Source organism: Rhinoderma darwinii, chromosome 13, assembly GCF_050947455.1.
Source record: "Rhinoderma darwinii isolate aRhiDar2 chromosome 13, aRhiDar2.hap1, whole genome shotgun sequence".
Taxonomy (NCBI): domain Eukaryota; kingdom Metazoa; phylum Chordata; class Amphibia; order Anura; family Rhinodermatidae; genus Rhinoderma; species Rhinoderma darwinii.
In genome coordinates this window covers 38,930,896-38,944,214 of record NC_134699.1, presented here as the reverse complement: position 1 = coordinate 38,944,214, position 13,319 = coordinate 38,930,896, and the positions used below count along the sequence as shown (strand labels likewise).

General features: G+C 43.3%; 1 protein-coding gene across 8 annotated transcripts in view; it reads right to left on the bottom strand.

Moving 5' to 3' along the window:
* PTPRT (protein tyrosine phosphatase receptor type T) overlaps positions 1 to 13,319 on the bottom strand; it is a 251,708-nt gene that overhangs the window by 49,392 nt on the left and 188,997 nt on the right. For 5 of the 8 annotated variants that reach the window (XM_075845729.1, XM_075845735.1, XM_075845730.1 and 2 more), the window contains exons 14-15: positions 8,255 to 8,311; positions 7,917 to 8,052 (exon numbers count right to left, since the gene is read on the bottom strand). In XM_075845729.1, coding sequence (XP_075701844.1) covers positions 7,917 to 8,052; positions 8,255 to 8,311 — 193 coding nt within the window. The remainder of the gene's footprint in view (positions 1 to 7,916; positions 8,053 to 8,254; positions 8,312 to 13,319) is intronic. The other 3 variants (XM_075845733.1, XM_075845734.1, XM_075845736.1) reach the window with 1 other exon arrangement.

Genomic DNA, 13,319 nt, shown 5'->3' with positions numbered 1-13,319 from the left:
CACATCACATAGTTAGAAATGTCAATGACCGTAATGCTGGCGGATTTTTTTTATTTTTTTAGTTCCACGAGCACAACGGCAAAAGCTCTCTAATGTTTCTCCTACACTGAGCCACATACACTGCAGAACAGTAATAAAGTTAATGTGTACAGTCTCTATGGTAATCATCAATTGTGGGTATTTGTTCAATAGCATTGTTATTAAAGTTTTTGTGTTTTTTTAACCTTTGACCCCAGTAACGTTCTTTTTGGTGTTTTTTTTAAGCTATTTATTTATTTATTTATTTATTTCCAGCAACATGTATGTTTCTTTGCCTGATGAAGAGATCGGTCCGTTCTCGTAACGCGTAGCATTCTTATCCATTAAACATATATCTTATTTAAACTTCTTGCATTGGATTGAATCCTTCAATTTCACAACAATTGGACAGCGCTGGAGAATTTTATCCTCTTTTTTTCTTCATCTATCTCGATTTACTGAGGGAGCCCTGACAGCCCCTGCACAGATTTACCAGCTGCAGTCCATTGAGACCATACAGGCACTTCTGGGTGTGGTGCTCCTAGCACAACACCACAAGGTAAGCACAACCGCCTACCCCCGACCCCTTGTCACTTTAAACAAGAGATGATGCACGATGTGCGCCGGGAGTTTTTTGTTTTTTTTCTCCTTGTCTATAGAGCACTTGCATTTATGATATTTTATGACTATGCATAGCTACTAATTGAGGTAATTACAGTACAGTGATATCTGCAGCCACCAGCAACATGGGAGCCAACGAGCCACGTTGGGGATCTCTGTGTTGATGTAAGTTCCTATTATACATTGCACTATATACTATTCCGATTGCATTTACCACAACCTTTCTGTCATCATATACTTGATATGCATATTAGTATAGAACAATTGAAACAATATACTCATCTATATTTGTATACGTATATCTATGAATGGGTACTTCACCCTGTATATTATATACAGGCCTACATTTCGCTCTAGTCCATCAACAGATTATACTCGCCTCCTCTCTCTTACTTATTATTGTCCTCTCTGTATCTTTCCTATATGTCACACTGGTCTCTCATTAAATTCACCCTCTTCTATCTCATTTTAGTTATCTTTCTGTATATGGGGAGGGGGGTGGCTCAAAATTGGTGGTCAGTACCTTCAAACTACACCTCCAGTTCTCTCTGTTATAGACCTTTACCTTTATAGTTTTAAATCTTTAAAGAGGACCTGTCACTAGGTCCTACAAAGTTAATTAGTAGCCTTACCCAAAAGCTGCTGTGAGTCTAGAGCTGTTTGTCCTATACTTGTGCGTCTCCCCCATTGCTGAGCTATGGACCCCCCTTTATTTAGCAACCAATATGCAAATGGACCACTGGCTAACCTAGTGGGTTTGACCGCTAGTGATTCTCAATGGACGGAGCTACCAGTGAGCCTCTTAAGCTGACCTGTCAGCGTGAGCAGGGCCGCCATCAGGGGGGTATTAGGGGTAGTGGTGTGAGGGGCCCGGCCAAAACTAATTGAAAGGGGGGCCCGGCAACTGCCTCGACATTCTTTTGGTAGGAAAAAACGGGCCCCTGCAATGGGGCCCGTTTTTTTCACCAAAAGAATGTCGTGAGCTGCTGCTGCTGCTGCTGCTGCGGGCCCCCTCCCCTCGTCATGGGGGGCCGTCAAACCGTCCGCCCGCGCGCGCACCCGATCTCGCGCACAATGAAACTGCCGCGCGTGCGCACTCGCGAGCGCGCATCCACGAACGCCCGCACTGGAGACCGCCCGCGCGCGCACCCGCGATCGACCGCGCGCGCACCCGCAAACGAAGCGCGCGCACCCGCGACCGGCCGCGCGCGCACCCGCGAACGAAGCGCGCGCAGCCGCGGACACACATGGACAAAACTTACCTGGAGCCTGGCTGGAGGTGAAGGACTGGACGTCTGGACCGAAGACCTCCCCTGGAAGACATCGCCGGAAGAGGACTGGAGTGGGAGCAGCTCTTCTGACACAGTGAGTAAATTATCTCAAAGTGTTGTTTATGTATGGCCCTGTTTACACAGTATTTTGCAGGCAAAAAAAAATCTGCCTCAAAATTCCTTAAAGAATTTTGAGGCAGATTTTGACCTGCCCACACTATCTTGCCGCGTTTTTTTGCTGCGTTTTTTGCTCGCGGCGATTGAGGACAGCAGACAAAAAACGCAGCGAAAAATGCATTTTCTGCCTCCCATTGATTTAGATGGGAGGTCAGAGGCGGAACCGCGGCAAGAAAGGACGTGCTGCTTTTTTTTTTTTCCGCGACTGGCTCCCATTGATTTCAGATTAAATCAATGGGAGGCGGTTTTGGAAGTTTTTTGGTGCTGATTCTGACGCAGTGTCCGAGTCAATATCAAGGCCCAAAAACTCTGTGAACTGGGCCTTATTGTTAGGGCTTATTCAGACGAACGTGTAATACGTCCGTGCAACGTGCGTGATTTTCACGCGCCTCGCACGGATCTATGTTACTCTATGGTGCCGTGCGGACTGTCAGTGATTTTCACACAGCGTGTGTCCGCTGCGTAAAACTCACGACATGTCCTATATTGGTGCATTGTTCGCGCATCACGCACCCATTGAAGTCAATGGGTGTGTGAAAATCACGCTCAGCACTTCCGCAGCCGTATAAACTATGAATGAAATTAGAAAAGCACCGCGTGCTACAAACATACAAACAGAGTGTCATAATGATGGCGGCTGCGCGAAAATCACGCAGCCGCGCATCATACGCTGCTGACACACGGAGCTGTTATGGACCTTTTGCATGCGCAAAATGCCACGTTTTTTGCGCGTGCAAAAAGCACACGCTTGTGTAAATCCGGCCTTAGGTTAGGAACACACTAGGCATGAACACTGCGGATTTTATGCAACACATTTTATTGTGGATAATCCGCAGCGTATCACAGTCGCAGCAGAGTGGATGAGATATGAACAAATCTCATCCACACGCTGCAAAAATAATGGACCTGCCGTGTGGCTTTTGGCTTTTTAAGTCGCATGTCAATGTATTCTATGGAATCGCTGCTCCTCTGTTGCGGAAATGCTGCGATTCTGCCGCAAAAATCACACATGAGAAGAAAAAAAAGGTACTTTTTTAAATTGATAAAGTTTAGACTTGCCCCGGCCGTAGTCCTGGTGACGCGATCCTCTATTCTTAGCGCAGCCCCGCCTCCTGTCATGACGTTTCATCCCATGTGACTGATGCAGCGGTCACATGGTCTACAGCGTCATCCCAGGAGGCGGGGCTACGTTCAGAAGAGAGAGATGCGTCACCAGGACTACGGCCAGGGCAAGTCTAAACTTTTTTTTCCCTGCAGGATTCCCGCAGCGGACACGCCTCACGAAACCTGCGCCACTATTTGGTGCGGTTTTGCTGGCAGAATTCCCTGCGGCTCCCGGGATAAGCTGTGTAGTTTTACTCAGCATATCCGCCTAGTGTGTCCCTTATGATGTCGCTCCTGGAGCTGCTGCCGCTCTCTAAATAGCCAGTTGGTCCAGTAGAATTTGGAATTATTTTTTTTTGTGAACCAGCTTAAAAAAATACAAAACTTTGGTGTTAGGGCCTGTTCACATCACTGTTCGCTTCCGCTCCGGGGTTCCTTCTGAGGTTTCTGTCGGGTGAACCCCGCAACGGAAAGTGAAAGTGACAGCACAGCTTCCGTTTCAGTCACCATTGATCTCAATGGTGACGGAAACATCGCTAATGGTTTCCGTTCGTCACCATTCCGGCTGGTTTTCGGACGGAATTAATAGCGCAGTCGACTGCGCTAATGGTGATGCAAACGGAAGCTGTGCTATCACTTTTACTTTACGTTGCGGGGTTCACCTGACAGAAACCTCAGAAGGAACCCCGGAGCGGAAGCGAACAGTGATGTGAACAGGCCCTAACACCAAAGTTTTGTATTTTTTTAAGCTGGTTCACAAAAAAAAATAATTCCAAATTCTACTGGACCAACTGCCTATTTAGAGACCGGCAGCAGCTCCAGGAGCGACATCATAAGGGACACACTAGGCGGATATGCTGAGTAAAACTACACAGCTTATCCCGGGAGCCGCAGGGAATTCCGCCAGCAAAACCGCACCAAATAGTGGCGCAGGTTTCGTGAGGCGTGTCCGCTGCGGGAATCCTGCAGGGAAAAAAAAGTTTAGACTTACCCCGGCCGTAGTTTAAGTGACGCATCTCTCTCTTCTGAACGTAGCCCCGCCTCCTGGGATGACGCTGTAGACCATGTGACCGCTGCAGCAGTCACATGGGATGAAACGTCATGACAGGAGGCGGGGCTGCGCTAAGAATAGAGGATCGCGTCACCAGGACTACGGCCGGGGCAAGTCTAAACTTTATCAATTTAAAAAAGTGGCTTTTTTTTTTTTTCTCATTTGTGATTTTTGCGGCAGAATCGCAGCATTTCTGCAACAGAGGAGCGGCGATTCCACAGAATACATTGACATGCGACTTAAAAAGCCAAAAAGCCACACTGCAGGTCCATTATTTTTGCAGCGTGTGGATGAGATTTGTTCAAACCTCATCCACTCTGCTGCGACTGTGATACGCTGCGGATTATCCACAATAAAATGTGTTGCATAAAATCCGCAGTGTTCATGCCTAGTGTGTTCCTACCCTAAGGCCGGATTTACACAAGCGTGTGCTTTTTGCGCGCGCAAAAACGTGGCGTTTTGCGCTTGCAAAAGGTCCATAACAGCTCCGTGTGTCAGCAGCGTATGATGCGCGGCTGTGTGATTTTCGCGCAGCCGCCATCATTATGACACTCTGTTTGTATGTTTGTAGCACGTGGTGCTTTTCTGTTTTCATTCATAGTTTATACGGCTGCGGAAGCGCTGGGCGTGATTTTCACGCACCCATTGACTTCAATGGGTGCGTGATGCGCGAACAATGCACAAATATCGGACATGTCGTGAGTTTTACGCAGCGGACTCGCGCTGCGTGAAAATCACTGACAGTCTGCACGGCACCATAGAGTAACATAGGTCTGTGCAAGGCGCGTGAAAATCACACACGTTTCACGGACGTATTACACGTTCGTCTGAATAAGCCCTAACAATAAGGCCCAGTTCAACGTTTTTGGGCCTTGATATTGACTCGGACACTGCGTCAGAATCAGCACCAAAAAACTTCCAAAACCGCCTCCCATTGATTTAATCTGAAATCAATGGGAGCCAGTCGCGGAAAAAAGAAAAAGCAGCACATCCTTTCTTGCCGCGGTTCTGCCTCTGACCTGCCATCTAAATCAATGGGAGGCAGAAAATGCATTTTTCGCTGCGTTTTCTGTCTGCTGTCCTCAATCGCCGTGGGCAAAAAACGCGGCAAGATAGTGTGGGCAGGTCAAAATCTGCCTCAAAATTCGGTGCGCGCTTCCAGGCGGTCGCCGGTGCGCATGCGCGGGAGTTTGCGTGGTGCGCGTGATCGGTCGCACGGGCGGCGGTGTTTGACGGCCCCCATGCTACCCAGGGCCGCCATCAGGGGGGGTATTAGGGGTACTGATGTGAGAGGCCCGGCCAAACCTAATTGAAAGGGGGGCCCGCAGCTCATGACATTCTTTTGGTGAAAAAAACGGGGCCTGTTTTTTTTTCTACCAAAGGCAAGTCGCGGCAGTTTGCCGGGCCCCCCTTTCAATTAGGTTTGGCCGGGCCTCTCACATCAGTACCCCTAATACCCCCCCTGATGGCGGCCCTGGGTACCATGATATAGTACTGGACGGAGTACCGTTAACAGGCGGTGCCACGGTAGGGGGGCCCAGAAAATGTAGCTGTAGGGGGCCCTGAAATTCCTGATGGCGGCCCTGAGCATGAGGCTGTTTCCTTCAGACACTCCTAGGCCAGCATCATCGCGAGAGCCTCTGACGCTGACCTATCAGCATGAGGCTGTTTCCTCCAGACACTCCTAGGCCAGCGTTATCGCGTGAGACTCACGCAATGGCGCTAGCTTAGAAATGTCTGAAGCAAACAGCCTCACGCTGATAGGTCAGCGTCAGACGCTCAGTGGTAGCTACGCCCAATGAGAATCACTGTCGACCAAACCCACTTGGCTAGCCCATGGGCCATTTGCATATTGGTAAGCCAAAATATTATTAGGTAAGACTACCAACTCACTTTGTAGGACCTAGTGGCAGGTCCTCTTTAATATGGAAGATCTGTTTCCTTGCATTGTATAAAAACAAACTATATAACATATCATGATTTAACTGTAAGTAGTGGCAAATACCGAAATCAGCTCTGCTGCATCTGCACTACTGTAAGCATCTCCCACAATTGTACTCAGTTCTGAATAAGGTGTAGCGCTGTCTCTCACTGTCCTGCTGTCTCTGTATTACACTAGTAGAACCCCTTACTCATTTTAATATCCACAACACAAAGTGACAGTGACAAATAAATATAGGATGATATACATAGGGATATGCTGACAAACACAAATATGTATGCTAATATTCAGGCCTAATAAACGGTTATGGAAATGTTCTAAGTCAAACTCATGCATTGGATGATAAATGTACAGATTACAGGATGTAAATGCAGACACAGGGAGCCAGGGGCTGCAAGATAATGTTGGGGCGTATTATTGTGGTTTACCTACACCAACTGTCCTTTGCACAACGCTTCTATCGAATGTCTAATTTTAGCCCATGGATGGAAAACGTGGATGAACTGTATGTATAAATCTGCTCATAATCTTATGCAGCCAGAGGTGTATATTGTCCAGGGCGGAGAACCATGCCCAGCGTGGCTCTTTTCAGATAAGGGACATAGATGACTATGAAAACCATCGATATTCTGGATCTTAATTTACAAACAACAGAATGGAGGGGATTTCAGGGGTGAGACACCTCCATGAATGGCTTCTGGCAAGGGAACCTACAATCTGATACAGTGTCATCCGAACAAGACAACCGCTTGATCACGCACTGGGCAAAGCCTTGTGCATGGATCCTTTACACTTCAAACAGAGTCCCTACGGGTCCTTAATATAAATCTATAAGAAGAAGCCTCCATGAGAGTCTGTATACAATTGGAGGCACATGGAGATACAGTATGGAGCTTTAACAGGCCACGTTACATATCCATTCTTAATATGGCCATGTACATAAGCCCTTAGTATGGCAATTATGTGGAGTAAACAAGATACATCTTAAGAGTGATTTTTTTTTTGTTTTTTTGTTAACACAACATATTTATCAGCTTTTTCCAGTTCTAAACCCATCTGTAGTGTCTGCATATCTTTACATGTGCTTACCTACACATCCAGAAATATACATTAATTATCATGACAGTCTTAGTCACACAGACTATGGGACGCCTGGTTTGACGCACTAATTTACACATACTGAAGAGTGTTCTGAACGGTACGCTTACTCCATGTCGTATAGTCAGACCGTGTGATACTGCAACATAATACACATGGATCCAAGAACAATCCCATATTCATCTATTTGTATGCAACGTCAAGAGCTTTAGTTGTGTATTATCTATAAACCCTTCAGATGGACATCTCTGTATGATCAATAAGTTTGTGCTCGTGGTGGCACTCTACTGATACACAATAACACAACAGATATTTTACTTTGACAGTACAAAGACCATGTATACTTTGATGAAAGTTCAACATTACATATCCTGAGGGTACACAAACATACACACGTACAGGGAGACTGACTAGGAAGAAATGAGTAGGCAGGAGGTCAACTAGACAAGAATCAGAAAATAGACGATAGACAGAATGGAGAAGACCTTGTTTTATGGCAGAAGTTAAAATCCATACTTTTCTTTAGAAGGCTTCATTAGTTTTAATTAATTTTCTAAAATAAGAATTTTAACCTGTTCTCTGCCAGAGTTTTATACACAGTTAACACAACTTCACTTATAATTCTCCTTCTAACCTTCTCTTGATGGTCATCATGGCCCCAAGGAGTATGATAATGAACATCAGCATCCCTGCAATCACACCGGCGGTCTGCACCGTACTGTCAGTTGGCTTCTCTGGCTCCACTGTGTTGGTATTCTGCGTGGAAGCCCCTTTAAAAAAAAGAAGGAGAAGCAATGCCTTAGTTTGTATATAAGGCTTATGTTGTATTGTCATTATGGCATGCACAATTAGCTCTGGCAGCGAAGAGGTTAAAGATTTTGAGCCTCTAGGAGTTTGTAGTGGTGGCAATGACTGGATTTTGGCTGATAAGATGAAAAAGTCAGATGTTGCCTGGAAAGGACATATAGTCACCTGTAATTGGCTGGCTTGGGGGAAGGCGAGTGATGGGAGGAAGGCTGGAGGTAACCGCTAAGAAGAGGGAGATATCCCGTCGGTAGGCATGCAGGAGAGGAAAAGATAGTGAGAATGCAGGAGGGAGACATTGGCCACTTTATAAAGTCCCTCCTAATTTGAAAGGAATTATTACGTCATCTGATGGGGCCTGGACAGAAGCTAGGTTGATTTTGGGGTATTAAAGAGCAAAGCTACATGGCCTGGATACTAAACTTTCAGATTAGAGTAGATTGATGTCTACCATTCTTGGCTTTATCCAAAAGAATTGCACAAAATATATTGATGCCAGTATCATAATTTCTAATATTATAATGCTTATGATCCAACCCTATCTATCATCTGATCATCTTGCTTTAAGAGCAGATGTTGAATATTCAATTAAGATCATTGTAAGGGTTATTTTTCATATAAATGCTGTTGTATTACGTCTTTGAGATCCATTATTGGCTCGTGTGTTTGTGGGAAATCAGGATTTAGATTTTAAGCAGTCAATCACACTTTTCTTTTGTCTCCTTAAAGGGAACCTGTCATCGTCATTATGCTGCTTTCCCTGAGGGCGGCATAATGTAGTGACAGACGTATTGACTTCAGCGTTCTGTCACATATGTGCTAATCGGAACCCTTTTATTAGAACTTTCATTCAGAGCCCAAACAGCGTTGCCAGAGATGAGTGCAGCATATTCGTAAGCTTTGACTACCTCTGCCCGCTTTCCACCAGCTCTGCCCACTATGCGCTGATTGACAGATGTCTCTCTATGCAAAGTAATAGGTCCACATTAGCACATAAGTTTCAGACCGTGTTTCTATCACTACTTTATGAGGGCAGCATAAGGTAGATGACAGGTACCCTTTAACATCAACCATGAAAACTTATGGCAGATTTAACCATAGGGCAAACAGGCACCAGCCAGGTCACTGATGGTGTCAGACACAGTGAAGAAGTCCAGTTTAGCCCAGGAGGTAAGAACTCTAGAGGGCATCTGTGGCAGACACTTTTGGGGGCACCTTTGAAGAAGAGAGTAGTTATGCCTCATTTCCATTTTTACATTTTGGAGGCTATAAAAATTTTCAGAAAAGGGATACCCATGGATATATTTTTTATGCTTGGTCCAGATTGAGGTAAAATATCAGGGACGAAACGAGGCATTCTTTTACTTGGATTAATATATTTGGTGCCCCTTACCCACAAAGTAACACACACAAATCCCTACATGCTGATATCTCATTTAGCGGACTAATCATTAACCTGTCCTGCCCTGGCACTGCTGCTGCTGGGTGGTGGCCATATCCTTCCTCATCATGCAGGGCAAGTACCCTGCCAAAATAGTCAGTACCCCATTATGATTACAACTTTAATATAAAAATGTTATGCCCTCTGTGGGCAAATACACCAGCCCCTCTAACCCGTTATGATCCTGCATGGCATTCTCATTAATTTAAGTTATTACTGACCATCATAAGTGGTAGTTGTATAGTCATCTAATATAACAAAAAGACTAAACTAAACTTGGGAGAAGGATAATCTTCACTTTTAAGTGCAACTACCCTCCTGCCTTTGTTTATACTGCTATAAAGACAAATTGTGTTACCAAACTGTGCTTCCTCATCTAAGGTCCCTGACCAGATGGTAAGTGTAAGGCCCTGTTTATATCTGTGTCGCAGGCTCCGTTATGGGCCTCCACCGCAGATTCTGTTGTTTTTGCTCCTGTGCTATTTTGTCCGGCATAATGACGAAAAGTTAATGGGTCTCTTCAGGTGGCATTGGTTTCGGTCATGTGACAGATCCAGCGCTTTTGGAATTCTTATTGTTTTAATTCATTGATAGAGCAGAAAAACGGAAACCAGACCGCAGATGTGAACACAGCCTCAAATATAAGAGACTTTTAAAACTTCAGGTACCTTGTCATGCAGTAGCACATGGAATGGGACTGATTGGAGCTGAGCCCTTTCTCTTCAATGGCACCTTGCAGGTACACAATATAGTCTAGGTCCTAAGTTTCAAATAAGTATTTATCAAAAAGCCTAATTTTATTACGGGCCGAGGAAGTAACTTGCTCTCTTGATGTTTCCCCAAATTGTGTCAAAGGGGGAGCTTGACTTCAGTAAATATAATATGGAAGAGAGCTATATTGATTTACAGCAACCTAGAATTCATACTAAGCAATCAATATAAAGCCGCTTCTGTATGAAATGCTTTTTCAATGTCAAAATTAATTTCATATAAATAAATTGCAATTACTGCATATTAATTGAATACATTTCTCTTTTGTGACATTTCATATTTTATGGTGTATTTAAGAAATGCATGGTAAAAGCTTAAAGTAGACTTGACCTTCACAAAAAAGCAGGAATTATGTAGATTGATTCCAAATTATTTTAACTTTTTTATTAGTATTATTATCATCATCATCATCATCGTCGTGCTTTATTCATCAGAGTGCAGCTTGTCAGTTCACTCAGAACTGGTGACATCATCAAAATATAAGTGGCTGTTCTGATTTCAAGTGTTGAAATGTAATGGTAGCTAATGTGAATAGGAGGGGAGGCCTGTTGGGGTGTAATTGTCCCCTTTGGCTGTGGACTTTTACTGCAATTTAAGTGCCATTTGTCTGTGATAAATTATCCATGGGAAAATGTACACTATCTATCTATCTATCTATCATCTATCTATCTATCTATCTATCTATCTATCTATCTATCTATCTATCTATCTATCTATCTATCTATCTATCTATCTATCTATCTATCTATCTATCTATCTATCTATCACTCCTGGACATGGCAATCTATACACTGTACTTATCTGACAGGTGAAAAACTCTGTGGGTCTCTTTCCATTATACAATAAATATATATGACAGGTGTCTTAGCATATGTATGTATAAGATTTTCTTTTACACAATGCTCTTTTGGACATCGTATATCTCATTTGTGTAATCCATCCATGCATTTAGTTTGGCTCAGTTCACACAGATTTTTTTTGCGCTGAAATCAGTGCCCAAAAATGTCCAAAACTGCCTCCCATTTAAATCAATAGGAGGCAGAAAAAGCGTTTTTCGCAGCATTTTATGCCAATGGTGCTCTACGGCCGCTGGCAAAAAAAAGCTGCAAAAAAGCGGCAAGAAAGTGCAGGGTGGTCAAAATCTGATTTCTTCTGCCTGCAAAATACTCTGTGTAAACTCTCCCTTTGACTGGATACAAATTCAGCACTAAGTATATGGGTATACACCCATATTAACTACAGTGTCAATGCAGTTTTTATTTCTGTGTCGATTTATTTCTTAGCATATCTTTATAATGGTCAGATCTCCATTTTTCAGTTTCAAACTTTCAAATTCCCTGCAGAGACATGCCGATAAAAGATGCAATTCTGTCTACCTGCAGTCCCCACTAGAGGGAGCTTAGGAGCTTGCTGCTTTTATAAACAGTGTGCAGCATTATGCCTCATGCATACAACAGTGGGCGCCGGCCAGGTCACGTCAGTGATCCGTGGAAAGATAGGACATATCCTATCTTTCCACGGATCGGAGAATCGGGACAGTTTTTATGGACCCAATTCACCCGCTAAAGTGAATTGGTCCGTGAAAACTGTCGGGTGCCACTCGGATGCCGTTAAAAATGGCCCGAGTGGCACATAGTTTGTGTGCAACTGGCATAATGTATATGGCTCCTAGTTGTGGCTGCATTTAACTGTATGTCTATACAGTACCCACTATAAAAGTTTAAAAAAAAATAATCACTGCAGAATTTTGGACATATTTAAATAAAAAGAAACAAATGGTGTACAAAAGGGTAAATTTGCTTTAAAAATTTTCTTCATTAAAGCAATTAGTTAACATGTCAGTCACATCAGTGGGGCTCCAGAATCTAGGACCCCCATTAATATGCACCATAAAAGGTTCCTTTACTGATTTTAAGACATGTATGGCCATAACCCCAATTAATTTATTGGGAGTTTGATTGAACTGAATGCGATCGCTTGCCACTAATAAACTTGCCAAAGCTACTGTTAGTCAGGTATAAAAATAAAATAAAAATAGTGCAATGAAGAATATCATTGATGTCTAATATTATTTCAAGTGATTACAAAATGAAAACAGTACTGTGTGCTGATGGCCATCACGGCAGCCCATCTCTATTTGAAGAATACGGGAACCATTAAAAGCTGCTGTATACTGCTGAGATGGTATAAGAAATTTGCCCGCACCTACGCTCACCAATTATTTAAATCGCTCTCAATTGTAAAGGGAGTGATTGGAGTAATTTTAAGGAATTGCTGTAAATTGCTGTGAACCTTCACCTTAAATCCAAATACAAGAAAACATAAAATATAGGGTTAGAGGCTTTCTAACAATCATTTGTCCAATGAAAAAGTAGAAAGATTTCTTTGTTGCTCTCTTTATCTTGATATTAAGCTTTATATTTTAGAATTTGCTTTTGTTGCTTTGCATCATATTAATAGCTGACAATTGACTTTCAAAGCAACAGTACAAATGATGTTGGCCGCAAAAGTGAGACATAATCTTCAGGTCTGTCCACGAGTCAAGGGTACAACTTTATCCACCATGAGATGGATCCATATCATTTGTAACTTTTTTTTTTTTAAATTATTATTATTTTTTTAAACATATGGTAAAACGTGCTTAACCAGTGTCAATAAATCGTTGAAAATATGACGAAACCCATGGACCCCTCTCTCAATGGGTCCTATAGCAGCCACATGGCCTACTTTTTCAATCGGGACCCATATAAGCTGCATGGCCTCCACTTTCCGTTGGCCCCAACAAAGTTTCATGAACTGCTTTTGTGGTATGTACAACCCTGGTAAAGCTAAATACTAAAGTACCAAAATTCAACCTAAAAATTGCACAGATTTGTGTTGTGTTTTATGATGTGGCATGTAGGGAGAGATTTATAAAAACAATTTCAGGGGAAAGCTGGAACTACCACTATTGTCCCTTTCATTTTCAATATGGTCTCTGAAAAATAAGAGCTAAAATTTGATTGGCTGCTATGGAAAAAT